This window comes from Heptranchias perlo, unplaced genomic scaffold (genome assembly GCF_035084215.1).
Source record: "Heptranchias perlo isolate sHepPer1 unplaced genomic scaffold, sHepPer1.hap1 HAP1_SCAFFOLD_134, whole genome shotgun sequence".
Lineage (NCBI taxonomy): Eukaryota > Metazoa > Chordata > Chondrichthyes > Hexanchiformes > Hexanchidae > Heptranchias > Heptranchias perlo.
The window spans coordinates 313,458-340,811 of record NW_027138580.1 but is presented as its reverse complement, the minus strand read 5'-3'; the positions used below and the strand labels follow the sequence as shown (position 1 = coordinate 340,811).

Sequence of the window (27,354 nt, the reverse complement as noted above, 5' to 3'; positions counted from 1 at the left end):
TTTAACAAATCGGTCCCTCATTAACCCACGCTGGTCCAAGTGAGAATTAATGTCCTCGGTATTAGTCTCTGATAATTTTCCCATCACTGACGTTAGACTGACTTGTCCCTCTCCCCTTTTTTGAACAGGGGTGTAATATTTGCAATCCTGCAGTCGTCTGGCACCAACGCACCCCCCTCCAAAACCACCAAGGATATTCCTGCACACTATATAATGTTGCAAATTATAATATAAAGTTCCTGCGCACGGTCTTAATCCCGGGAATCACCGAGGAGATCAGATTGCAAGAATAAAAAAGAAACCGCAGAAATCACACCTTCCGTCTGCCCTTCACTCCAGGGTGGAAGTTGAGGGGTAAATGAATTTCCATTTAGTGTGTTTCAATCAAGGAGTTTTTATTTTTTTTAAAAAGCCAAAGTCGAAACGAAATAATAACAGTCAAATAATATAAGAACATAAGAAATAGGAGCAGGAGTAGGCCAATCGGCCCCTCGAGCCTGCTCCGCCATTCAATAAGATCATGGCTGATCTGATCCTAACCTCAAATTTAAATTCATGTCCAATTTCCTGCCCGCTCCCCGTAACCCCTAATTCCCTTTACTTCTAGGAAACTGTCGATAATAATTTGATTCGATTGATCCAGGATGCACTCCAGTCCCTGCGGTGCCCACCCGGTCGCGGAAAGCCCCGAGCGTACCGGCAGACGCCGCGCGCCCCTCCTCCAGGGCCGCCCGGGCGCGGAGAATGCCGCGGAAGAGGGGCGGACGGCGGGAGCGACCGCCCCCCACGGGCCGGGTCTGGCCTGGACCTGTAGATGGCCACCTTGGACGGGCCCAGGAGCAGACGCACCAGGACGTCCTCCGACTTGCCCACCCCCGCCCGCCCGCATCCCCTCCTCACCGGGTGGCCAAAGATCAGGATTGTGGGGCTGAAGTGCAGCCAGAACTTGAGGAGCAGCCCCCTTTTAAATAGTGCAACAGGGGCTGCAGCCTCCCCACGCCCTGTGAACGAATGCAACAGTAACTGCAGGCGGCCTGGGTGGGAGTCGGTGGAGTGGAATCGGTGAGTTGCGTTCAGTCTTTGCTGAGGGTTTCTCTGAATGACCCGGCGTCCGGGCGTGATTGACGTGGGACGTCCACCAATCGGAGGAGAGAGAGGAGGCGCTGGAGGACCGAGCAGGCAGGCGGTCCTCCAACCAATGGGAGGGCGGGAGGGGCGGGCCCCCTCCCAGCTGATGGCTTCCTGACGGGCGTGAAACAGATTGTCAGGGGCCAGGGGAGGGGAGGGCAGGCTGGGAATCTTCATCGCCTTTTCTGCCGATATAAAAACCACAGGACCGGCTCTCAGTCCGTAGGGAGAAGGGCCATTTCAGTTCATGGGGAAATCTGCACTGGCCTGTTCTGATTGGATTCGAAGAAAGAGAGAAATCCAGAGTTCAGGGATCAAATATTTTACCATCTGTGAGTAACAAAAAGATTTTGAAAATATTTTTTTTTAAATGGGGTATTATGATTAGTTTCAGTCACTCGCAGAAAGATGGGAGTGAGGTGGGGGAGAGGGGAGTCAGGGGCAGACTTTGTGTCACTGTCTCAAAAAAAAGGTCATTTGGCTCCCCTTACCTGTGAAGTAATTTAAAGGGATAGAATTGTCACTATTTCTAGGGGAAATCGAGGGATACGGGGACCGGGCGGGAAAGTGGAGTTGAGGGCGAAGATCGGCCATGGTCTTATTGATTGGCGGAACAGGCTCGAGGGGCCGTCCGGCCTACTCCTCCTCCGATTTCTTATGTTCTGTTTATTTTTAATGCCTGATGTTCCTCAAAGAGAGACAGTGTGTGTCTTTCTTGGAGTGTTTCCAGTTAAAGGCTGTTTTGACCTTCAGACGGTAGGTAACCCTGTCAATACTCATTGAAATGGCTGTAAACCCGTCTACATTAATGGCATCAGTTTTTCTAAACATCTTACTGGTTAATAGATCGTCTTAATCCAATTTTCTTTCCCCCATTGGGTGATTAACTCTGTTCCAACCCTTCTCCGAGCCCTTAAATTCCTCCCCACTGCAATCCCGGAAGGTGGCCGGATCCATCCCTGGTCTGCGCTGAGTGGGCTGATCTCAGCTGCGACAAATAGACTCTGGATTTCTGTGTGACGATTCACCAGGACACCTGCGACACCGCACCTGGAATACTGCATACAGTTTTGGTCTCCATACTTAAGAAAAGACATACTTGCTCTCGAGGCAGTACAAAGAAGGTTCACTCGGTTAATCCCGGGGATGAGGGGGTGGACATGTGAAGAGAGGTTGAGTAGATTGGGACTGTACTCATTGGAGTTCAGAAGAATGAGAGGCGATCTTATTGAAACATATAAGATTGTGAAGGGGCTTGATCGGGTGGATGCGGTAAGGATGTTCCCAAGGATGGGTGAAACTAGAACTAGGGGGCATAATCTTAGAATAAGGGGCTGCTCTTTCAAAACTGAGATGAGGAGAAACTTCTTCACTCAGAGGGTGGTAGGTCTGTGGAATTTGCTGCCCCAGGAAGCTGTGGAAGCTACATCATTAAATAGATTTAAAACAGAAATAGACAGTTTCCTAGAAGTAAAGGGAATTAGGGGGCGGGCAGGAAATTGGACATGAATTTAGATTTGAGGTTAGGATCAGATCAGCCATGATCTTATTGAATGGCGGAGCAGGCTCAAGGGGCCGATTGGCCTACTCCTGCTCTTATTTCTTATGTTCTCTTATGACAGTTCCTGGGATGCAGGGGCTGGGCTGTGAGGAGGGGGTTGGTTTACATTAAGAGATTAAGGGAGGGGGAATCTGATTGAGGAGTTTAAAATGACTCGGGGGAGACCTGACAAACTGGAGAGGGGCGCCTCTCCCGTCCCGAGGGGAATCCGGAACAAGGGGCAGGATCGGAAAATTAGAACCCGGCCGGTTAGAAGGGAAACTGGAAATATTTCTTCACACAGAGGGTTGCGAGGATGGGGAATGCACTGCACCAGAGGTCCAGAGACTGGGAATCAATTGTGGTGCTGAAATGGGAAATGGATACTGACTTGGGAAGTGAGAGGATTAGGGGATTATGGATGAAGGGAGGAGAATTGGGATTAAAAAGGTAAAAAGGGCTGCCTTGGGGAACAAAATGGCGGAGCAGGCTCAATGGGCCGAATGGCCGACAATACAGGGAGGATTCAGTTAGAGGGAGAATGTGAGCAATGTGGGGGGGAGGATTTACAACTTAGGAGGGATAAGAGAGAATTGAATTTTCAGGAGGAACTGGAATTGTCTGTTCTGAATTTCTATCCTGTAGTTACAGTGAGGACTTTTGTAAACTCCTTTTACAGGGTATTAGAAGGGGAGGATTTGCAGACGGGAAACTCAAACCAAACCTCACATCAAGATCTGACAGAGTCCCTCGATTCATCAGGACCTGAATATCATCGGCCTTTGAATGTGGAAGGAGAAATGTTTGTCTGTTGTGTCCGTGGGAAAAGATTTCAAACATCAGTGTGAGTGGAAAATCACCGAGACACACACACCCGAGTGAGAGTGTTCCAGTGCACTGAGTGTGGAAAGAGCTTCAACCAGTTACACAGCCTGAAAAAACATCGCACCGTTCACAGCGGGGAGAAACCGTCCACGTGTTCTGTGTGAGGACGAGGCTTCAACTGATCGTCGAACCTGGAGAAACACAAGGACACCCGGACCATGGAGAAACCGTGTAAATGTGGGGACTGTGGGAAGGGATTCAGTTACCCGTCCCAGCTGGAAACTCATCGACGCAGTCACACCGGGGAGAGGCCGTTCACCTGCTCCGTGTGTGGGAAGGGATTCACTCAGTCATCTGCCCTCCGAACACACCAGCGAGTTCACACCGGGGAGAGGCCGTTCACCTGCTCCGTGTGTGGGAAGGGATTTCGGCAGTCGTCTGCCCTGCTGACACACCAGCGAGTTCACACCGGGGAGAGGCAGTTTAAATGTGATGTGTGTGGGAAAGAATTCACTCATTCCTCACACCTGTTCAGACACCAGTATGTTCACACCGGGGAGAGGCCGTTCACCTGCTCCGTGTGCGGGAAGGGATTCACTCAGTCGTCCAACCTGCTGAAGCATCAGGGAGTTCACACTGAAGAGAGACCTTTCAAATGCCCAGACTGTGGGAAGAGTTTCAAAAGCTCCAATGAAATGAAGTTGCATCAGCAGATTCACACTGGAGAGAGACCGTTCAGGTGCTCTCGATGTGGGCAGAGATTTGGACAGTCCTGCAACCTGCTGAAACACCAGCGAGTTCACACCGGGGAGAGGCCGTTCACCTGCTCCGTGTGCGGGAAGGGATTCACTCAGTCATCCAACCTGTTGATACACCAGCGAGTTCACACCGGGGAGAGGCCGTTCATCTGCTCCGTGTGTGGGAAGGGATTCACCCGTTCATCCCACCTGCTGAAACACCATGGCAGTCACACTGAGGAGAGACCTTTTAAATGCTCTGACTGCGGGAACAGCTTTAAAAGCTGCGAGGAACTGATGAAACACCAGCGTGTTCACACTGAGGAGAGACCGTTCAGCTGCTCTCGCTGTGCGAAGAGGTTTAGACAATTGTCCAACCTGTTGAGACACCAGCGAGTTCACACCGGGGAGAGGCCCTTCACCTGCTCCGTGTGTGGGAAGGGATTCACCCGTTCATCCTACCTGCTGACACACCAGCGAGCTCACATCTGACTGCAGGGGTTTGGATTCTGCTGTTAATCACTTCCAGGACTGTCCCATGTTCATTCTGGCAGCTGGGGTTTGTTTCTCATGTTAATCAAAGCCTATAACTGGGCTGGAGTTTAATATTCTGGATATAGGTCAAATAAATCAGCTTTGTTTAAATGCTCAGTGTGTTGTGTCCTTGATATCTCGAAGATAAGACGAGAGCTAATAAATAACTTGTTGACGCTGCAGGGTCCTTCCACGGACTGCTGTCTGTGATCGTTCCCCTTAAATCAGGGGCTTGCAACTGACGTCATTTTACAATAAAATAATTGACTTTTGACATCAATCCCAAATAAACATTGGTCCAAAATCTACAACTCAGTGTCTGGACGGATCCACTGATTAAAATCATCGATTAAGAAGTGCTGACTCGTCCTTGCTGGCAATTCCTGCGGACTTGTATATTACATCGAATGTACAGCACAGAAACAGACCATTCGGCCCAACAGGAGCCTCCTCCCTCCTTACTTCATCTCACCCGATCAGCACAGCCTTCTATTCCTTTCTCCCTCATGTGTTTATCGAGCTTCCCCTTAAATGCATCTACACTATTCACCTCAACTACTCCTTGTGGGAGCGAGTTCCACATTCTCACCACTCTCTGGGTAAAGAAGTTTCTCCTGAATTCCCTATTGGATTTATTAGTGACTATCTTATATTTATGGCCCCTAGTTCTGGTCTCCCCCCACAAGTTGAAACATCTTCTCTACGTCTACCCTATCGAACCGATACATAATCTTAAAGGCCTCTATCAGACTTCTAGAGAAAAGAGCCCCAGCCTGTTCAGTCTTTCCTGATAGGTAGAACCTCTCAGTTCTAATATCATCCTAGTAAATCTTTTTTGCACCTTCTCCAGTGCCTCTACATTCATTTTATAAGATGGAGACCAGAACTGTGCCCCGTACTCCAAGTGTGGTCTAACCAAGGTTCTGTACAAGTTTAACATAACTTCTCTGCTTTTCAATTCTATCCCTCTAGAAATGAACCCCAGAGCTTGATTTGCCTTTTTTATGGCCTTATTAACCTGCATCACTACTTTTAGTGACTTGTGTATCTGTACCCCCAGATACTATTTAGACTCTTATTTGCGAAGAAGTATGCGGCCTCCTTATTCTTCCTACCAAAATGTACATCAAGTCTATATTGAAATTCATTTCCCAATTACACGCCCATTCTGCAGGTTTATTAGTGTCTTACTGTATTTTCTCACAGTCCTCCTCGGTATTAACCACCCCCCCAATTTGGAGTCATCCGCAAATTTTGAAATTGTACTTCTGATTCCCGAGTCCAAATCGTTGATGTAAATGGTGAACACCAGTGGTCCCAGCACTGATCCCTGGGGAACACCACTTCCCACCCTTTGCCAGTCTGATTAACTACCCTTAACCCCTACTCTCTGTTTTCTGTTTTGTCACCAGCTTGTTATCCATTCTGCTACTTGTCCCCTGACTCCACCTGCTCTGACTTTAGTCATGAGTCTGCTATGCGATACCGTATCGAAGGCCTTGTGAAAATCCAAATATATTACATCTACTACACTACCCTTGTCCGCTCTTTCTGTTACTTCTTCAAAGAATTCAATAAGTTTGGTCAAACATGACCTTCCCTTTTGAAATCCATGCTGACTATTCTTTATTATATTTTCATTCTCTAGATGTTTTTCTATTACATCTTTGAGTAAAGATTCCATTATCTTTCCTACCACCGACATTAAGCTAATTGGTCTATAGTTCCCTGGACTGGTTCCATCTCCCTTTTTAAATATAGGAATCACTGACTGTCCACCAGTCCTCTGGCACTATTCCCTTCTCTAGTGAATTTTTATATATATGTAATAGTGCCTCTGCTATCTCCTCCCTAACCTCGTTTAATATTCACAGATGCAATCCATCCGGACCAGGGGTCTTATCCTCTCTACGTTTGATTAGTTTCTCAATTATCTCCCCCCTTTCTATCTTAAATATCTTTATATCTTTTTTTGATCTCCTCTAATGTCCTGCCCACCATGTTAGTCTCCCCGGGAAATACTGAGGCAAAGGAATTCTTTAATATTTCTGCCATTTCGCTGTCATTACCTGTGAGTTTATTGTGTGTATCCCTTAGTGGCCCTGTCCCGATCCTGATTTTTCTTTTGTTATTTATGTGTCTGTAAAATACTTTACTATTTCTTTTTATATTCCTTGATAATTTAATTTTGTAATTTCTCTTTGCCTTTCTAATTGTTTTTTTAAACTTCTTTCCTTATTCCCTTTTGTCATGCTCCGTTGTTCTCTACGTATTTACTGTAAGTCTTTTTCTTTAGTTTTAATTTTACTCTTATTTCTTTATTCATCCATGGTGAATCATTATTGTCGAGTTTGGTCTTGCTTTTCAATGGGATATATTTCTCCTGGTCTCTATTGATCACCATTTTAAATATTTCCCACTTCTGTTCTATTTCTTTGTTTATCAGTAAATGTTTCCAGTTTATTGCACACACGGGACCTGCAGGTGGGTGAGTCCGTTCCCGCCATGGTCTAATTGTACGTATGGACTTTCAAAAGGCATTTGATAAAGTTCCACGTAACAGAGGTATTTGGAAAATAGAAGCACATGGGATTAAAGGGACGGTGGTAACATTATTGGCGAGGGATAGGAAGCAGAGAGTAATGGTGAACAGATGTTTATCTGACTGGAGAGAAGTCTGCAGTGGGGTCTCCCAGGGATCGGTATTAGGACCATTGCTTCTCGTGTTATAGATAAATGACCTGGACTTGGGTATAGGGAGTACAATTTTGAAGTTCATGGATGATACAAAACTTGGCAACATAATAAATAGTGAGGAGGATAGTAGCAGATTCAGGGGGATATAGACAGTCTGGTGAAATGGGCAGACGCAATTTAATGCGGATAAATGTGAAATGATGCACTTTGAGAGGAACAACATGGAGAGACAGTATAATCTAATGGTTCTATTTTGAGGGGGTGCAGGAGCAGAGGGACCCGGGGGTGAATATTCACAAATCTTTGAAGGTGACAGGGCAAGTTGATAAGGAGGTTAAGAAAGTGTATGGGATACTTGGCTTTGTAAATAGGAGCATTGAATACAAAAACAAGGAAGTCAGGCTAAACCTTTACAAATCACTGGTTAGGCCTCAGTTGGAGTATTGTGTCCAATTCTGGGCTCCACACTTTGGGAAGGATGTCAAGGCCTTGGTGCAGAGGAGATTTACCAGAATGGTACCAGGGATGAGGGACTTCAGTTATGTGGAGAGACTGGAGAAGCTGGGGTTGTTCTCCTTAGAGCAGAGAAGGTTAAGGGGAGATTTAATAAATGTATTTATAATTATGAGGAGTTTCGATAAAGCAAATAGGGAGAAACTGTTTCCTTTGGCAAGTTTGTGGGTAACCAGAGGTCACAGATTTAAAATAAATGGCAATTTTTTCACACAGAGGGTTGTTATGATCTGGAACGCACTTCCTGAAAGGGCGGTGGGAGCAGATTCCACAGGAACTATCAAAAGGCCATTGGACATGTACTGGAAGGGGACTAATCTGCAGGGTTATGGGGAAAAAGCTGGGGTGTGGGTCTAAAGTAACAGTTCTTTCAAAGAGCTGGCACAGGCACAACGGGCCGAATGGCCTTCTGTTCTGTAAGATTCTATGATTCTATTTGAACAGGCTCGAAGGGCATATAGACACTGGTCACTTGAACATAGGACCCTGAAGCCCCGCCCACTCTTTGTTCACAGTCACTGGGACCCTGAAGCCCCGCCCACTCCTTGTTCACCGTCACTGGGACCCTGAAGCCCCGCCCACTCCTTGTTCACCGTCACAGGGACCCTGAAGCCCCGCCCACTCTTTGTTCACAGTCACTGGGACCCTGAAGCCCCGCCCACTCTTTGTTCCCCGTCACAGGGACCCTGAAGCCCCGCCCACTCTTTGTTCACAGTCACAGGGACCCTGAAGCCCCGCCCACTCTTTGTTCACAGTCACAGGGACCCTGAAGCCCCGCCCACTCTTTGTTCACAGTCACAGGGACCCTGAAGCCCCGCCCACTCTTTGTTCACAGTCACAGGGACCCTGAAGCCCCGCCCACTCTTTGTTCACAGTCACTGGGACCCTGAAGCCCCGCCCACTCTTTGTTCACAGTCACAGGGACCCTGAAGCCCCGCCCACTCTTTGTTCCCAGTCACTGGGACCCTGAAGCCCCGCCCACTCTTTGTTCACCGTCACAGGGACCCTGAAGCCCCGCCCACTCTTTGTTCCCGGTCACTGGGACCGTGAAGCCCCGCCCACTCTTTGTTCACCGTCACAGGGACCCTGAAGCCCCGCCCACTCTTTGTTCCCAATCACTGGGACCCTGAAGCCCCGCCCACTCTGTGTTCCCCGTCACTGGGACCCTGAAGCCCCGCCCACTCTTTGTTCACAGTCACTGGGACCCTGAAGCCCCGCCCACTCTTTGTTCCCCGTCACTGGGACCCTGAAGCCCCGCCCACTCTTTGTTCCCAGTCACTGGGACCCTGAAGCCCCGCCCACTCTTTGTTCCCGGTCACTGGGACCCTGAAGCCCCGCCCACTCTTTGTTCCCGGTCACTGGGACCCTGAAGCCCCGCCCACTCTTTGTTCCCTGTCACTGGGACCCTGAAGACCCGCCCACTCTTTGTTCACAGTCACAGGGACCCTGAAGCCCCGCCCACTCTTTGTTCCTATATCAAGATGGCCGCGCCCGCACACTTGCTCATCCAGCCGCCTCCTTTACCAAGATGGCGATCGGTTCCCATAGTAACCCGGGCAGACACCGGCCCCGTGGGCTGTTATTCGGAGCCGGTGTCGGTGCAGCTGCGGGCCTTTCTGCACTCGGTATTGATAAAATTCCTCCCTCCGCCTCACTCACTCCCGAGGGTTAAATTAATCATTAAATTTAGGAGCAGCTCCTCCTCCCTGACCCTGAACTGACCCGCTGAGCGTTTCCGGCATCTCACCGTCTGCAGCATTTTAGCTTCGGCTTTCCATTCCCTCCCGCCTCCTGGGTGACGCTGCACGGAGCCTGAGGTCGTGACCCCGGCGCGCTGGTGATTGACGTGGCGGTCGGCCAATGGCGATTGAGGGCTGGAGGCTGGAGGACTGGTGGTCCTCCAATCAATCACAGCGGCCGAGGGCTGGACTTCCGGCGGCGAGTCAGGAGAAGCTCTTTGTCCAAACATCAGCCCCCTGGAGCTGGAACCAGGCCCGGGGTAGGGGGCAGGGGCTAGGGCTAGGGCTATCACTGGCACAGTGCAAACTGACTGCTTCTCGGAAATAAATGGGAGATTGTTTCAGGATTTGCTGGAGAAAATTGGAGCTTGTGATTTGGAGGAAGCTTTGTTGACCTTTGAGAGTGAGGTAAAGGGTTCTTGGTGGTGATTTATTATTGTTAATAATGAACAGGCCTTTAAACAGAGAGGGGGAGGGGGAGGGGGAGGGAGAGGGAGGGAGAGAGAGGAGGGGGAGGGAGAGGGAGGGAGAGGGAGGGAGGGAGAGGGAGGGAGGGAGGGGGAGAGATAGAGAGGGAGGGAGGGAGGGGGAGAGATAGAGAGGGAGGGAGAGGGGAGGAGAGAGAGGGAGGGAGAGGGGAGGAGAGAGAGGGGAGGAGGAGGGAGGAGAGAGAGGGGAGGAGGAGGGAGGAGAGAGGGAGGAGGAGGAGGAGAGAGAGAGGGAGGAGGAGGAGGAGAGAGGGAGGAGGAGGAAAAGGGGGGGAGAGAGAGGGGAGGAAAAGGGGGGGAGAGAGAGGGGAGGAAAAGGGGGGGAGAGAGAGGGGAGGAGGAGAGGGGGGAGAGAGAGGGGAGGAGGAGGGGGAGGAGAGAGAGGGGAGGAGGAGGGGGAGGAGAGAGAGGGGAGGAGGAGGGAGGAGAGAGAGGGGAGGAGGAGGGAGGAGAGAGGGGGAGGAGGAGGGAGGAGAGAGGGAGGAGGAGGAGGAGAGAGAGAGGGAGGAGGAGGAGGAGAGAGGGAGGAGGAGGAAAAGGGGGGGAGAGAGAGGGGAGGAAAAGGGGGGGGAGAGAGAGGGGAGGAAAAGGGGGGGAGAGAGAGGGGAGGAGGAGAGGGGGGAGAGAGAGGGGAGGAGGAGGGGGAGGAGAGAGAGGGGAGGAGGAGGAAGAGGGAGGAGGGAGAGGGAGGAGAGAGAGGGGAGGAGGAGGGAGGAGAGAGGAGAGAGAGGGAGGAGAGAGAGGGAGGAGAGAGAGGGAGGAGGAGGGAGGAGAGAGAGAGGGAGGAGGAGGGAGGGGAGGAGGAGGGAGAGGGAGGAGAGGAGGAGGGAGAGAGAGAGGGGATAAGGGACAGAGTCCCAAAGAGGGTGGAGGGTGGGGGTTGGAGTGTGGGGGAAGGGGTCGGTGTAAGGGGAGGTGGTCAGTATGGGGGCAGGGGTCGGTGTGGGGGTGGGAGTCAGAGTGGGGGAGGGCACTAAAGAGGGGAAGGGGTCAGAATGTTCCACAGAAACTAGAATTGTTCTGAATTTCTATCCTGTATTGACAGCGATGACTTTTGTAAACTCCTTTTACAGGGGATTAGAAGGGGAGGATTTGCAGACAGGAAACTCAAACCAAACCTCACGTCAAGATCTGACAGAGTCCCTCGATTCATCAGGACCTGAATATCATCGGCCTTTGAATGTGGAAGGAGAAATGTTTGTCTGTTGTGTCTGTGGGAAAAGATCAAACATCAGTGTGAGTGGAAAATCACCGAGACTCTCAGACCCGAGTGAGAGTGTTCCAGTGCACTGAGTGTGGAAAGAGCTTTAACCAGTTACACAGCCTGAAAAAACATCACACCATTCACAGCGGGGAGAAACCGTCCACGTGTTCTGTGTGTGGACGAGGCTTCAACTGATCGTCCAACCTGGAGAGACACAAGGACACCCGGACCACGGAGAAACCGTGTAAATGTGGGGACTGTGGGAAGGGATTCAATTACCCGTCCCAGCTGGAAACTCATCGACGCAGTCACACCGGGGAGAGGCCGTTCACCTGCTCCGTGTGTGGGAAGGGATTCACTCAGTCTTCTGCCCTGCTCACACACCAGAGTGTTCACAGCGGGGAGACCTTGTTTAAATGTGATGTGTGCGCAAAGGGATTCACTCACTCCTCGCACCTGTTCAGACACCAGTATGTTCACACTGAAGAGAGGCCGTTCACCTGCTCCGTGTGCGGGAAGGGATTCACTCAGTCGTCCTCCCTCCTGAAACACCAATGCGTTCACACTGACGAGAGACCTTTCAAATGCCCTGACTGTGGGAAGAGCTTCAAAAACTCCAGCGAACTGAAGGTGCACCAGCAGATTCACACGGGAGAGAGGCCGTTCAGGTGCTCTCACTGTGGGAGGAGGTTTGGACAGTCGTCCAACCTGCTGAGGCACCAGCGGGTTCATACCAAAGAGAGGCCGTTCACCTGCTCCGTGTGCGGGAAGGGGTTCGCTCAGTCGTCCAACCTGCTGACCCACCAGCGCATTCACACCGGGGAGAGGCCGTTCACCTGCTCCGAGTGCGGGAAGGGATTCTCCCGTTCGTCCCACCTGCTGACGCACCAGCGGGTCCACACCGACGAGAGGCCCTTTCAGTGCAGCGACTGCGGGAAGAGCTTCAAGAGGTCGGAGGAGCTTCTGAGGCACCAGAGGGTCCACACTGACGAGAGGCCGTTCAAGTGCTCGCTGTGTGCCAAGAGGTTCAGGCACTCGTCCACCCTGATGAGACACCAGCGGGTTCACACCGGGGAGAGGCCGTTCGCCTGCTCTGCCTGCGGGAAGGGATTCACTCATTCGTCCAACCTGCTGAGACACCAGCGAGTTCACGTGTGACTGCAGGGGTTGGACTCCGCTCTTAAATCACATTCAGGACTGAACCACGTTTGTTCTGGCCGTTCCAGATGACGTTAATGACCTCCCCACTGCGCTGGTAATTGCGTAAATCTGACACCGGAATGTAACTGTGTGGAACTGCTCGATTGTTCTTAAGATCCAGCTGGCTTCAGAAATGTTGTGCAGCCAGCCTGAAACAGCCTGGCCTGCACGTGACTTCAGCCCCGGGCTACGTGGTTGACTCTTAATGCCCTCGGGGATGGGCACTGCCAGCATCGCACAGATAGACAAGATCGAACGTAGAAATAAAGTGTCCCTTTTCAAATATCTATCACTCCTGTTTTGGGGGATGGGGGGCACACACTTGTGTCGAAATCAAAATTCATGACCGTGTAGTGATATTTGTTCACCTCCTTTCTTTGAGATGGGTTTTCATTAAATTTAATTTCACAACCCAAAGGTCACGGAAAGTCTGCAATTAATTCAGATTTCCAAAGGGCCGTCTTGATTACATCGAGTTACATCGAGTCTATAGCACAGAAACAGGCCATTCGGCCCAACAGGTCCATGCCAGTGTTTATGCTCCACACGAGCCTCCTCCTTCCCCTCTTCATCTCACCCTATCAGCATTTCCTTCTATTCCTTTCTCCCTCATGTGTTTATCGAGCGTCCCCTTAAATCCATCTACAATATTCGCCTCAACTACTCCTTGTGGGAGCGAGTTCCACATTCTCACCGCTCTCTGAGTAAAGAAGTTTCTCCTGAATTCCCGATTGGATTTATCAGTGACTATCTTATGTTTATGACCCTCTAGTTCTGGTCTCCCCCACAAGTAGAAACATCTTCTCTACGTTCTACCCTGTCAAACCCTTTCATCATCTTAAAGACCTCTATCAGGCCACCCCCTCAGCTCCTTTTCTAGAGAAAAGAGTTCAGCCTTTCCTGATAAGGATATACTGTCAGTTCTGGTATCATCCTTGTGAATCTTTTTTGCACCTTCTCCAGTGCCTCTCTATCCTTTTTATAATACAGAGACCAGAACTGTTCACAGTGCTCCAAGTGTGGTCTAACCAAGGTTCTATATAAGTTTAACATAACTTCTCTGCTTTTCAATTCTATCCCTCTAGAAATGAACCCCAGTGCTTGGTTTGCCTTTTGAAACGGCTAGAGGGTTTAGAACGTCAATCGGCCTAACCCCCTCGTGGGTGTGGAACGCAACTAATACTGGACAAGTTAAGGGCAAGTTTTTTTTTTAAGAGCAAGCTAAGATGTATCGAAAGCACGTTCGTCCCCAAATTCAGAAGAAGGGAGTTGCGAAGGAAGAAGCCGAGGTGGTGACTGGTCATGAAGAGAGACAAACAGGACATGAACAAAAATGCTTTTAGAAATTAAAAGTACATCATAATTCAGGAAAGATTGAACAGGCTGGGGCCTCTTCTCTCTAGAAAAGAGAAGGCTGAGGGGTGACCTGATAGAGGGCTTTAAGATTTTGATAGGGTAGACGTGGAGAAGGCGTTTCCACTTGTGGGGGAGACCAGAACTAGATGGACCGAATGGCCTGTTTCTGTACTATAAGTTCTATGTAATACCCAGCAAATCAAAGATAAATACAGTGAACAGTTAAAGAAAACGAAGGCTGCTATTAGATCAGCCAAAAGTTTAATGGAGAGGAGGATAGGGATATAGGAACAGGAGGAGGCCATTCAGCCCCTCGAGCCTGTTCTGCCAATCAGTTAGACCGCGGCTGCTCTGCACCTCTCCTCCATTTACCCACCTTTGCTCCATATCCCTGGATGCCCGAACCCCAACAAGAATTAAGACAGTGGACAACTGTGATAGCAATGGGAAAAGCTTTCTCAGCTATGTCAAGAGACAGAGGACCGTCAAAGGATGTATTGGACCATTGAAGGACGCTCGAGGACAGGTTAGGCAGGACTATTGGGGTACGGTAGAGAAATAAATCAAGTACTTCACATTCAGTCTTCGTTTTTGAAGATGGCGCTCAACTGACAGCATTAAGTGGTGCAGTTAAGAGTAAAATTGTCAGTATTAAGCTAGACGACGATGTCGCCTTGGATAGAATGAGGAACCTGAAAATGGGTCGAGCTGCCGGCCCGGATGATATCCCACTGAGTGTCCGCGGGGAGATGGGACAGGGGCTGTGCGAGCTCCTTGACTCGAGTTTTTCACAGCTCGCTGGAGTCGGGGACTGTTCTCCAGGACTGAAAGGAGGCCAACGTAGTTCAGCTTTTTAAAAAAGGTCGATGAGGCAGAACCGGGCAGCTCTAGGCCCATTGGCTTGACTTCAGTAATGGGTGAGATGCTTGAGGGAAACATTAGGGATGACCAGTTAGAGAAGGCCGTATCAGGGACAACGCAATACGGCTTCCGGAAAAGAAGGTCGTGTCTTACCAATTTACAGAGAATGTACAGCACAGAAACAGGCCATTCGGCCCATCTGGTCCATGCCGGTGTTTATGCTCCACACAAGTCTCCTCCGTCCCTACTTCATCTCACCCTATCAGCATATCCTTCTATTCCTTTCTCCCTCATGTGTTTATCCAGCTTCCCCTTCAATCCATCCACACTATTCACCTCGACTACTCCTTGTGGGAGCGAGTTCCACATTCTCACCACTCTCTGGGTAAAGAAGTTTCTCCTGAATTCCCGATTGGATTTATTAGTGACTGTCTTGTAGAAACTTACGGCACAGAAGGAGGCCATTCGGCCCATCGTGTCTGTGCCGGCCGAAAAAGAGTCATCCAGCCTAATCCCACTTTCCAGCACTTGGTCCGTAGCCCTGTAGGTTACGGCACTTCAAGTGCAAACCTAAGTACTTTTTAAATGAGTTGAGGGTTTCTGCTTCTACCACCCTCTCAGGCAGTGAGTTCCAGACCCCCATCGCCCTCTGGGTGAAAACATTTCTCCTCTGCTCCTGTCCAATCCTTCTACCAATTACTTTAAATCTATGCCCCCTGGTCACTGACCCCTCTGCTAAGGGAAATAGGTCCTTCCCTATCCACTCTATCTAGGACCCTCAATTTTATGCACCTCAATTAAATCACCCCTCAGCCTCCTCTGTTTCAAAGAAAACAACCCCAGCCTATCCCATCTTTCCTCACAGCTAAAACTCTCCAGTCCTGGCAGCATCCTCGTAAATCTCCTTTCCACCCTCTCCAGTGTAATCACACCTTTCCTGTAATGTGGTTGCCTGTGCTGCCGAGGGGAGGAAAAGCATTGGCAACGATTCCTGCTCCTGATCGATCTCAAGTGGCCTCTCCTGGAAAGTGCATGAATATCACTGAAGACAGGACCTCGGAAGAGGAAAGGCCAGCGAACCCTCTGAAGTTCTAATGTTTTGTCACTTCAACTCAGCTAGCCTAGCAGTCAACTACACTTTGAATCCCTTGAAAATAATTGGAATCTATTACATGACCTGGAGGATTATCCCAAATGTTTTTACCTTTTGAGTAAGGACGTGTATTTTTTCTCCATACCATTTGAAATGTACTTTTCATTAACTTAAATTTGTCTCTTCTGGTCCTCCAAGTCTGACTCACCTGGAGATAATATTCTAGGTTCACGTAATCTAAACCGCCTATCACTATTTATATCATCTAATATCTTATACATCCCAATGAGGTCCCCCTCTTAACCATCTTCTCCAGTACAGTTCCAGTACAGCTACAACACTGGCATCTACCCGACAATGTGGAAAATTGCCCAGGTATGTCCTGTCCACAAAAAGCAGGACAAATCCAATCCGGCCAATTACCGCCCCATCAGTCTACTCTCAATCATCAGCAAAGTGATGGAAGGTGTCGTCGACAGTGCTATCAAGCGGCACTTACTCACCAATAACCTGCTCACCGATGCTCAGTTTGGGTTCCGCCAGGACCACTCGGCTCCAGACCTCATTACAGCCTTGGTCCAAACATGGACAAAAGAGCTGAATTCCAGAGGTGAGGTGAGAGTGACTGCCCTTGACATCAAGGCAGCATTTGACCGAGTGTGGCACCAAGGAGCCCTAGTAAAATTGAAGTCCATGGGAATCAGGGGGAAAACTCTCCAGTGGCTGGAGTCATACCGAGCACAAATGAAGATGGTAGTGGTTGTTGGAGGCCAATCATCTCAGCCCCAGGGCATTGCTGCAGGAGTTCCTCAGGGCAGTGTCCGAGGCCCAACCATCTTCAGCTGCTTCATCAATGACCTTCCCTCCATCATAAGGTCAGAAATGGGGATGTTCGCTGATGACTGCACAGTGTTCAGTTCCATTCGCAACCCCTCAGATTATGAAGCAGTCCGAGCACGCATGCAGCAAGACCTGGACAACATCCAGGCTTGGGCTGATAAGTGGCAAGTAACATTCGCGCCAGATAAGTGCCAGGCAATGACCATCTCCAACAAGAGAGAGTCTAACCACCTCACCTTGACATTCAACGGCATTACCATCGCCGAATCCCCCACCATCAACATCCTGGGGGTCACCATTGACCAGAAACTGAACTGGACCAGCCATATAAATACTGTGGCTACGAGAGCAGGTCAGAGGCTGGGTATTCTGCGGCGAGTGACTCACCTCCTTACTCCCCAAAGCCTTTCCACTATCTACAAGGCACAAGTCAGGAGTGTGATGGAATACTCTCCACTTGCCTGGATGAGCACAGCTCCAACAACACTCAAGAAGCTCGACACCATCCAAGATAAAGCAGCCCACTTGATTGGCACCCCATCCACCACCCTAAACATTCACTCCCTTCATCACCGGCGCACTGTGGCTGCAGTGTGCACCATCCACAGGATGCACTGCAGCAACTCGCCAAGGCTTCTTCGACAGCACCTCCCAAACCCGCGACCTCTACCACCTAGAAGGACAAGAGCAGCAGGCACATGGGAACAACACCACCTGCACGTTCCCCTCCAAGTCACACACCGTCCCGACTTGGAAATATGTCGGCCGTTCCTTCATTGTCGCTGGGTCAAAATCCTGGAACTCCCTTCCTAACAGCACTGTGGGAGAACCGTCACCACACGGACTGCAGCGGTTCAAGAAGGCGGCTCACCACCACCTTCTCGAGGGCAATTAGGGATGGGCCATAAATGCTGGCCTCGCCAGCGATGCCCACATCCCGTGAACGAATAAAAAAAAAAATCTATAGGCTAAAGAACTTATGATTATCTAGCGTTTCCTTAAGGCTCACCCCCTTTTTACTTGGGATCATTTTCATGGCAGTGTGATTGTAAACAACAGTCTAAGTGAGGTATGACCAATGCGCCATAAAGCCTGTAGGAGGTTTATACTTTACTGTTCAGGCGATGTATTCGAACATTCCCGTTATATTTATGACCTCTAGTTCTGGTCTCCCCCCACAAGTGGAAACATCTTTTTCTACGTCTACCCTATCAAACCCTTCCATAATTTTAAAGCCCTCTCTATCAGGTCACCCTCTCAGCCTTCTCTTTTCGCAGAGAAAAGAGCCCCAGCCTTTCCTGATCATTATACCCTCTCAGTTCTGTGAACCTTTTTTGCACCTCTTGCAGTGCCTCTATATCCTTTTTATAATAGATCTGGTCGCATCACTTGCTAAAGGTTCATGTCCCAACGCCATGACGCCATCGTTAAAGCAGACAGGGTCTTCGGGTGTAGTTAACAGGACCGATCACTATCAAATGACGTGATCCATTTATCATAAAGACAGAAAACGCTGGAAAACACTCGGCAGGTCAGGCAGCATCTCAGGGAGAGAGAAACAGAGTGCACGTTTCAGGCCGATGAACTTTCATCAGGCCTGGAAGATGTTGGAGATGGGCAGCTTCATCGCCAGTCCAGATCCAGGGAAAAAGGGGGTCAGAAGAACAAGATCTGAAGTCAGGCCTCAGGAATACTGCTTCCAATTTTGGTCTCCTCACACGGTGGGGGATATCGAGGCTTTCGAAGGGGTGCAGGGGAGGGCCACGAGATTAATTCCGAGTTTACGTAGGAACCGGAGGAGGCCATTCAGCCCCTCGAGCCTGTTCCGCCATTCAATCAGATCATGGCTGATCTGTAGCCTAACTCCATCTACCCGCCTTGGCTCAGTAACCCTTAATACCCTTGGCTAGAAAAAAATCTAGCAACCTCACTTTTGAAATTTTTAACTGACCCCCCCAGCCTTGACAGCCTTTTTGGGGGAGAGAGTTCCAGATTTCCACTCCCCATTGTGTGAAGAAGTGATTCCTGACATCACCCCTGAACAGCCTGGCTCTAATTTTAAGGTGATGCTCCCTCGTTCTGGACTCCAGAGGAAATAGTTTCTCTCTATCGACCCCATCTTAGATACCCAGATAGGCTCAAAGAACTGGGTCTCTATACTTTAGAGAAGCGTAGACTTAGGGGGTGATTTGATCGAGGTTTATAAGAGAATGAGGGGACTTGATTATCTTCGTGAGTCCACTCTTACAAGTTCTGCAAAGGCAGAGTGAGGTTAGATGTCAGGAGGTGGTTCTTTTCCCAGAGAATAGTGGACGTCTGGAGCAGGCTGCCGGCTCGTGCGGTGGACGCGAATCGCTGAATTTCTTCAGGCGAGAGCTGGACCTGTTTCTGGCTGGGGCGGGGATCAGCTTGTTCCAGAGGTAGGTGTCCTGTAATATTAATTCGAGTCTATGTGACTAATTTCGATCACCTTGAGGGGTCGGAGGGGAATTTTCCACATTATTAGTCTGGGTTTTTGTCTTTTGTCTCTTCCAAGAGTTTACATGTCTCCGGGCGGGGGGGCAGTGATGCCATTCGGCCCATCTGATCTTTGCTCGAACAATCCAAGACTGCTCCTGACGCCCTCCTCTTTCCCTCTCTCTGATGGCAGCACCACCACCCCCCCACCCCGGAGTCAGAAGATCGTGGGTTCACGTCTCACTCCAGGACTTGAGCGTGTAATCTGGACTGACGCTTCTGTACTCATGGAGTGCGACCTGCTTCAGCCCACCTGCTGCTGAAACCCTCATCCATGCCTTTGTCACCTCCAGGCTCGATTATTCCGACGCTCGCCTGCCCGGTCTCCCGTTCTCCACCCTCCACAATCCTCAGCTCATCCAAAACTCTGCTGCCCGTTTCCTGGCCCGCTGCCCCATCGCCCCTGATCTTCATTGCCTCCCGGCCTCCTAACACCTCCAATTTAAAATTCTCATCCCCTTGTTTGATTCCCTTAATGTCCTCGCCCCCCCCCCTCCCTGTGATCTCCTCTAACCCGATGCCCCCACCACCCCCCACTCCCTCCCTGAACCCTCTGTTCCTCTGACTGATCTCCTGTGCGTCCCCTCACCTTTTGCCCCAGCCTTGGTGGCACTGCCTTCAGCTGCCTAGGCCCCACCTCCCTCTCCTCCTGTGAAGACCCTCCTTAAAACCCACCTCTTTGACCAAGCTTTTGGTCACCTCCTCCAAATATCTCCTTCTTTGGCTCGGAGTCCATTTCTGTCTGATTACGCCTCTGTGAAGCGTTTTTACATAGCATTATATAGAAATTACAGCACAGAAACAGGCCATTCGGCCCAACTGGTCCATGCCGGTATTTATGCTCCACACGAGCCTCCTCCCTCCCTACTTCATCTCACCCTGTCAGCATCTCCTTCTATTCCCTTCTCCCTCATGTGTTTATCGAGCTTCCCCTTAAATCCATCTACACTATTCACCTCAACTACTCCTTGTGGGAGCGAGTTCCACATTCTCACCACTCTCTGGGTAAAGAAGTTTATCCTGAATTTAAGGTGAGAGGGGAGAGATACAAAAGGGTCCAGAGGGGCAATTTTTTCACTCAAAGGGTGGTGAGTGTCTGGAACGAGCTGCCAGAGGCAGTAGTAGAGGCGGGTACAATTTTGTCTTTTAAAAAGCATTTGGACAGTTACATGGGTAAGATGGGTATAGAGGGATATGGGCCAAGTGCAGGCAATTGGGACTAGCTTAGTGGTATAAACTGGGCGACATGGACATGTTGGGCCGAAGGGCCTGTTTCCATGTTGTAAACTTCTATGATTCCATGAATTCCCTATCTGACTATCTTATATTTATGGCCCCAACAAGTGGAAACATCGTCTCTACGTCAAATCCTTTCATAATCTTAAAGACCTCCATCGGGTCACCCTCAGCCTCCTCTTTTCTGTGTTAAAAGTGCGAATGAAGATGCAAGTTGGGAGGTGCTGTCTCCCAGATCGGACGTGAAGCTGAGGCCACGTCTGCCTCTACAGGCGGGGGGGTGGGGGTGGGGTGGGGTGCTGTGCGTAGGAGGGGCTCCGTGTGGGATGGGGAGGGGCTGCGCACCGGAGGGGCGGGGGCTGCGTGCCGGAGGCTGCGTACCAGAGGGGGAGGGGAGGGGGTGCGTACAGGAGAGGAGGGGGTGTGTGCAAACAAACCCCAGCTGTCAGAATGAACATGGTTCAGTCCCTGGACGTGATTAACAGCAGCGATAACAGCAGAATCCAACCACCTGCAGTCACTGGTGAACTCGCTGGTGTCTCTGCAGGTGGGATCAGTGGGTGAATCTCTTCCCACATACGTAACATTTAAAGGGCCACTCCGCTGTGAAATATCCGGTGCATCCGCAGGCTGAATGCACTTTTAAACAGTCAGAACATTTAAAAGGTCTCAGCAGTGTGAACAAGCTGGTGTGTCTGTAGGTTGGATGTCTGAGTGAATCCCTTCCCACAGTCCCCACATTTCCACGGTTTCTCCGTGGTCTGGGTGTCCTTGTGTCTCTCCAGGTTGGACGATCAGTTCAAGCCTCGTCCACACACAGAACACGTGGACGGTTTCTCCCGGCTGTGAATGGTGCGATGTTTTTTCAGGCTGTGTAACTGGTCGAAGCTCTTTCCACACTCAGTGCACTGGAACACTCTCACTCGGGTGTGTGTGTGTCTCGGTGATTTTCCACTCACACTGATATTCGAAATCTTTTCACACAGACACAACAGACAAACATTTCTCCTTCCACATTCAAAGGCCGATGATATTCAGGTCCCGATTAATCGAGCAATGTGATGTTTGGTTTGAGTTTCCCGTCTGCAAACCCTCCCCCCTAACACCCTGTAAAAGGACTTTACAATGGTGATTACTGCAAGTACAGGATAGAAATGTAGAAAACAATTCCAGTTTCTTGAGAACCTTCTTTCCTCTCTCGTCCTTCCTAAACTCCCCCTGCCTATATCCTCTCCAACCCTGCACCTAGACTGTGTTTGAACACAAGAATCACTGCACCGTCTCCTGTCTTGCTTTGTCTCCTCTCCTGGAGGTGCTGACTGATTCTGGGGCACAGGTCTGGTCACCAATTGCTCTCCAAGGTGAGAATTTTTCACATCAGCCGTGGCCGAAATCTCGCCTCGGAGTCAAAGATTGTGGGTTCAAGTCCTATTCTAGGGACTTGAGCACAAAATCTAGGCTGATACTCTCCACTGCAGTGCTGAGGGAGCGCTGCACTGTTGAAGGTGTCGTCTTTCAGATGAGACCTTAAACCGAGGACCCATCCACCTTCTCAGGTGGACGTAAAAGATCCCATGGCACTATTTTGAAGAAGAGCAGGGGCGTCGACCTGGCCAATATTTATCCCTCAACCAATACCTCAAAAAAAAAATTGTCTGGTCGTTGTCACGTTGCTGTTTGTGGGATCTTGCTGTGCGCAAACTGGCTGCCGTGTTTCCAACATTACAACAGTGACTACACTTCAAAAAACTACTTCATTGGTTGTGAAGTGCTTTGGGACGTCCTGAGGCCGTGAAAGAAATGCGAGTCCTTTTCTTTTTAGACGATGAGTACTGACTGGATATTCGGACACAGGAGGCATCACCCAATAGCGACACACATACTTTTCCCAACCCGGTTCACTGGAGGGCCATGAAGAGCCACGAACCAGAGCTACTCCCCCCACCTGATGCCAATCGCTGTGCCCCCAAGTAAGATCAGTTTGAACTCAGTACATTCAGCGTGGGACGTCCCCGGCCTGTAGTGCAAGGTACTTCAAGTGGGAGAAAGAAAGACTTGCATTTATATAGCGCCTTTCACAACCTCAGGACGTCCAAAGCACTTTACAGCCAACGAAGTACTTTTTGAAGTGCAGTCACTGTTGTAATGCAGGAAACGCGGCAGCCAGTTTGCGCACAGCAAGATCCCACAAACAGCAATGTGATAAATGACCAGATCAGCTGTTTTAGCGATGTGTCAGTTAAGGGATAAATATTGGCCAGGACACCGGGGAGAACTCCCCTGCTCTTCTTCAAAATAGTGCCGTGGGATCTTTTACGTTCACCATCTCACCCGAATGACGGCACCTCCAACAGTGCAGCACTCCCTCAGTACTGCACTGGAGTGTCGGCCTGGATTACGTGTTGTAAGTCTCTGGAGTGGGACTCGAACCCACGACCTTCTGACTCAGAGGCGAGAGGGCTACTAACCGAGCCACAGCTGAGTTTAGGACATATTTCTATTAACACAAATGTCACCATGCCTTTAAGCAAAGTCTTCATCAGTAATTGCAAAGGTTCCAAAATGTTTAAAAATTAAATGAGGGAATCATATGGATCTTTAAAGCAAAGTGAGACATTTCATGAAGTCCGAAGGCACTAAAAATGAAACAGGTTTGCAGCCGTTTCTACAGTACAGATGAGACCACTGGCCATCTTGGTGTCCGCGTCCCTTTAGCGACAAACACGCTGAGAAGGTGACTGTCCCTTTAAGAGCCCGCCCCGCCCCTCCCCCACTCCCAGCTTTGCCGGAGATTAAAAATGCTCACCAATCTTAAAGTGTTTGCTCCAAATCACGAGGTGTAAACTTTAAATAGTCTCTGTTTATTTTAAACATTTCAGCATTTGTAAAAAAAATGAAGAATGTCAGATGGGAAATAAAACTCCCTCCGGCCGCAGCTCCTTCTCAGGGAATCAGTCAAACGGGTGCAGGTGGTCTCGGAGTCAACAAGCACCCCCCCCCCTACCCCGACACAAGCCCCACCCCCTCCCTCCCGCCACTGATGGTTGGAGGACCACTGCTCGCCCTATTGGTCCGAAGCTCACGTCAATCACTGTCGATGACATCATGGGAGACCGAATGCTCACGTCAATCACTGTCGATGACATCATGGGAGTCCGAATGCTCACATCAGTCAATGACATCATGGGAGACCGAATGCTCACATCAGTCAATGACATCATTGGAGTCCGAATGCTCACGTCAATCAATGACATCATGGGAGACCGAATGCTCACATCAGTCAATGACATCATGGGAGACCGAATGCTCACATCAGTCAATGACATCATGGGAGACCGAATGCTCACATCAGTCACTCAATGACATCATGGGAGACCGAATGCTCACATCAGTCAATGACATCATGGGAGACCGAATGCTCACATCAGTCAATGACATCATGGGAGACTGAATGCTCACGTCAGTCAGTCAATGACATCATGGGAGACCGAATGCTCACATCAGTCAATGACATCATGGGAGACCGAATGCTCACGTCAGTCAGTCAATGACATCATGGGAGACCGAATGCTCACGTCAGTCAGTCAATGACATCATGGGAGACCGAATGCTCACGTCAGTCAGTCAATGACATCATGGGAGACCGAATGCTCACGTCAGTCAATGACATCATGGGAGACCGAATGCTCACGTCAGTCAGTCAATGACATCATGGGAGACCGAATGCTCACGTCAGTCAGTCAATGACATCATGGGAGACTGAATGCTCACATCAGTCAATGACATCATGGGAGACCGAATGCTCATATCAGTCAGTCAATGACATCATGGGAGACCGAATGCTCACGTCAGTCAGTCAATGACATCATGGGAGACCGAATGCTCACGTCAGTCAGTCAATGACATCATGGGAGTCCGAATAAAGTTTGCTTCAGAATGCCAGAACCAGAAGCATTGGGGAAAAAAACCACCTGAGAAACAATCACCAATTTAATGTATCACTGAGAAAATAATTTCTTGAACGGAATTAATCCACAACTGATTCAAGTGAAAATTTCCTTTTCCAAAGTTTTCCTGAGCCCCCCCGGGCACGGGCTGTAATGATTTCTGATGGATACCATGGCGGCTTCCAATTTCCCAGCAGGTTCTCGCCCTGCTCCGCACTCCCTGCTTCAAACGCGACGGATTTACTCAAAACTCCCGTCCACATGGCCACCCCTTGGCATCGCTGAAAATCCACTGTCCGCTCAGCAGTTCAGCCCTCCAATTTCCCATAATGTCCCCCGGCGAGGAAGAACAGAGGGGGGAAACCTAGGCTGGGTAGAGAACCATACCCTGCAGACACTGGTCCTATCCAACAGGTACCAGGTACTTGCTGCCCGTGAGGATAGAGATGGAGGCTGCAAGGAGGATGGCCAGAATGTTAACTGCAGCGTCATGGAGCATGAGGCAGTCCAAGGGGAGGAGGAGCAAAAGTGTAATGGCGTAGTTGTAGGGGATTCGATCATTGGTGGGGGGGGGGGGGGGTTGATAGCTTTGTTTGCAGTCGGGATCGAGAGTCCCAAATGGTACGTTGCCTACTTGGAGCTAGGGTAAGAGACATCCCGGGGATACTGGAATTCCCTGGGATATAGAAGGTCAAGGGTTGATTCCAATGAGGTTTTTAGGATTTTGAAAGGAATTGACAGGGTAGAGAGAGAGAAACTTTTTCTGCTGGTGGGGGAATCTGGGACAAGGGGACATAACCTTAAAATCAGAGCCAGGCCATTCAGGAGAGAAGTTAGGAAACACTTCTTCACACACAGGGCGTTAGAAGTGTGGAACTCTCTCCCACAAAACGCAGTCGATGCTAGCTCAATAAACAATTTTAAATCTGAGGTCGAGAGATTTTTGCTAGCCAACGGTATGAAGGGATATGGAGCCAATGTAGGCGGATGGAATTAGGATACAGATCAGCCAATGATGTCATTGCATGGTGGAACAGGCTCGAGGGGCTGAATGGCCTACTACTGTTCCTATGTTATCCATTAGTGGGGAGAGGGGCTGCACACTAGGGGCGGGAGAGGTTGATTGTTTGGAGCATGCGGGACGAGGATGTGGAGAGACGAGCGACCCGAGAGGGTGGACACTGGGTGAATAATAAAAGCCAGGGGGGAGGTGGGTGGGGATACCCGCAGGCCTTGTTAGCACAAAGCCCAGGTCACTGGGGAAAGCTGCTGCCATAGAATGGTTACAGCACGGAAGGTGGCCATTCGGCCCGTCAAGTCCGTGCCGGCTCTCTGCGAGAGCAATCCAGCTAGTCCCACTCCCCCGCCCTATCCCTGTAGCCCTGCAAATTTTTTCCTTTCAAGTACTTGTCCAGTTCCCTTTTGAAGGCCATGATTGAATCTGCCTCCACCACCCCCTCGGGCAGTGCGTTCCAGATCACAACCACTCGCTGCCTAACCTGCTCATGTCACCTTTGGTTCTTTTGCCAATCACCTTAAATCTATGCCCTCTGGTTCTTGACCCTTCTGCCAATGGGAACAGTTTCTCTCTATCTACTCTCATGATTTTGAATACCTCTATCAAATCTCCTCGCAACTGTCTCTGTTTCAAGGAGAACAAACCCAGCTTCTCCACTTCACTGAAGTCCCTCATCCCTGGAACCATTCTAGTAAATCTCTTCTGCTCCCTCTCTAAGGCCTTCACATCTTTCCTAAAGCGCGGTGCCCAGAAGTGGACACAAAACTGCAATTCTGGTCGAACCAGTGTTTTATAAAGGTTCATTATAACTTCCATACTTTTGTACTCTATGCCTCTATTTATAAAGCCCAGGATCACGTATGCTTTTTTAACCACTTTCTTGACCTGTCCTGCCACCTTCAATGATTTGTGCACATATACCCCCAGATCTCTCTGTTCCTGTACCCTTTTAGAATTGTGCCCTCTAGTTTATATTGCCTCTCCTCGTTCCTTCTACCGAAATGTATCACTTTGCATTTTTCTGCATTAAATTTCATCTGCCACATGTCTGCCCATTCCACCAGCCTGTCTATATCCTCTTGAAGTCTATCACGATCCTTCTCACTGTTCACTACACTTCCAAGTTTTGTGTCATCTGCAAATTTTGAAATGGTGCCCTGTACACCCAAGTCCAAGTCATTAATATATATCAAGAAAAGCAGTGGTCCCAGCACCGACCCCGGGGAACACCACTGTATACCTCCCTTCAGTCCATCTTGATAGAGGAAAGAGGAGAAAGTGTAGGTTTGCAGAAAGGCACATGCACCGCCCTTTTGCTAAAGGGACAAAGAGTGGGCGGGGCTTCAGGGTCCCAGTGACCGGGAACAAAGAGTGGGCGGGGCTTCAGGGTCCCAGTGACTGGGAACAAAGAGTGGGCGGGGCTTCAGGGTCCCAGTGACTGTGAACAAAGAGTGGGCGGGGCTTCAGGGTCCCAGTGACCGGGAACAAAGAGTGGGCGGGGCTTCAGGGTCCCAGTGACTGGGAACAAAGAGTGGGCGGGGCTTCAGGGTCCCAGTGACTGTGAACAAAGAGTGGGCGGGGCTTCAGGGTCCCAGTGACTAGGAACAAAGAGTGGGCGGGGCTTCAGGGTCCCAGTGACTGTGAACAAAGAGTGGGCGGGGCTTCAGGGTCCCAGTGACTGTGAACAAAGAGTGGGCGGGGCTTCAGGGTCCCTGTGACTGGGAACAAAGAGTGGGCGGGGCTTCAGGGTCCCAGTGACTGTGAACAAAGAGTGGGCGGGGCTTCAGGGTTCCTGTGACTGGGAACAAAGAGTGGGCGGGGCTTCAGGGTCCCAGTGATGGGGAACAAAGAGTGGGCGGGGCTTCAGGGTCCCAGTGACTG

General features: G+C 50.0%; 1 protein-coding gene across 1 annotated transcript; it reads left to right on the top strand.

Annotated features, from left to right (window-relative positions):
* The first annotated feature begins 1,221 nt into the window (after positions 1-1,221).
* Positions 1,222-12,888, top strand: LOC137308607 (zinc finger protein 850-like). Its single transcript, XM_067977227.1, has 3 exons — positions 1,222-1,460; positions 3,348-4,716; positions 11,718-12,888. Exons 2-3 carry the CDS (start codon positions 3,712-3,714, stop codon positions 12,561-12,563), a joined length of 1,851 nt encoding a protein of 616 aa, XP_067833328.1. The 5' UTR covers positions 1,222-1,460; positions 3,348-3,711; the 3' UTR covers positions 12,564-12,888.
* The last annotated feature ends 14,466 nt before the right edge of the window (positions 12,889-27,354 follow it).

Coding starts and splice junctions, on each gene's coding strand:
- LOC137308607 (XM_067977227.1), top strand. CDS start 3,712: ATGGAGAAACCGTGTAAATGTGGGGACTGTGGGAAGGGATTCAGTTAC. Junction 4,717..11,717: donor TGACACACCAGCGAGCTCAC/ATCTGACTGCAG, acceptor CGACGCAGTCAC/ACCGGGGAGAGGCCGTTCAC.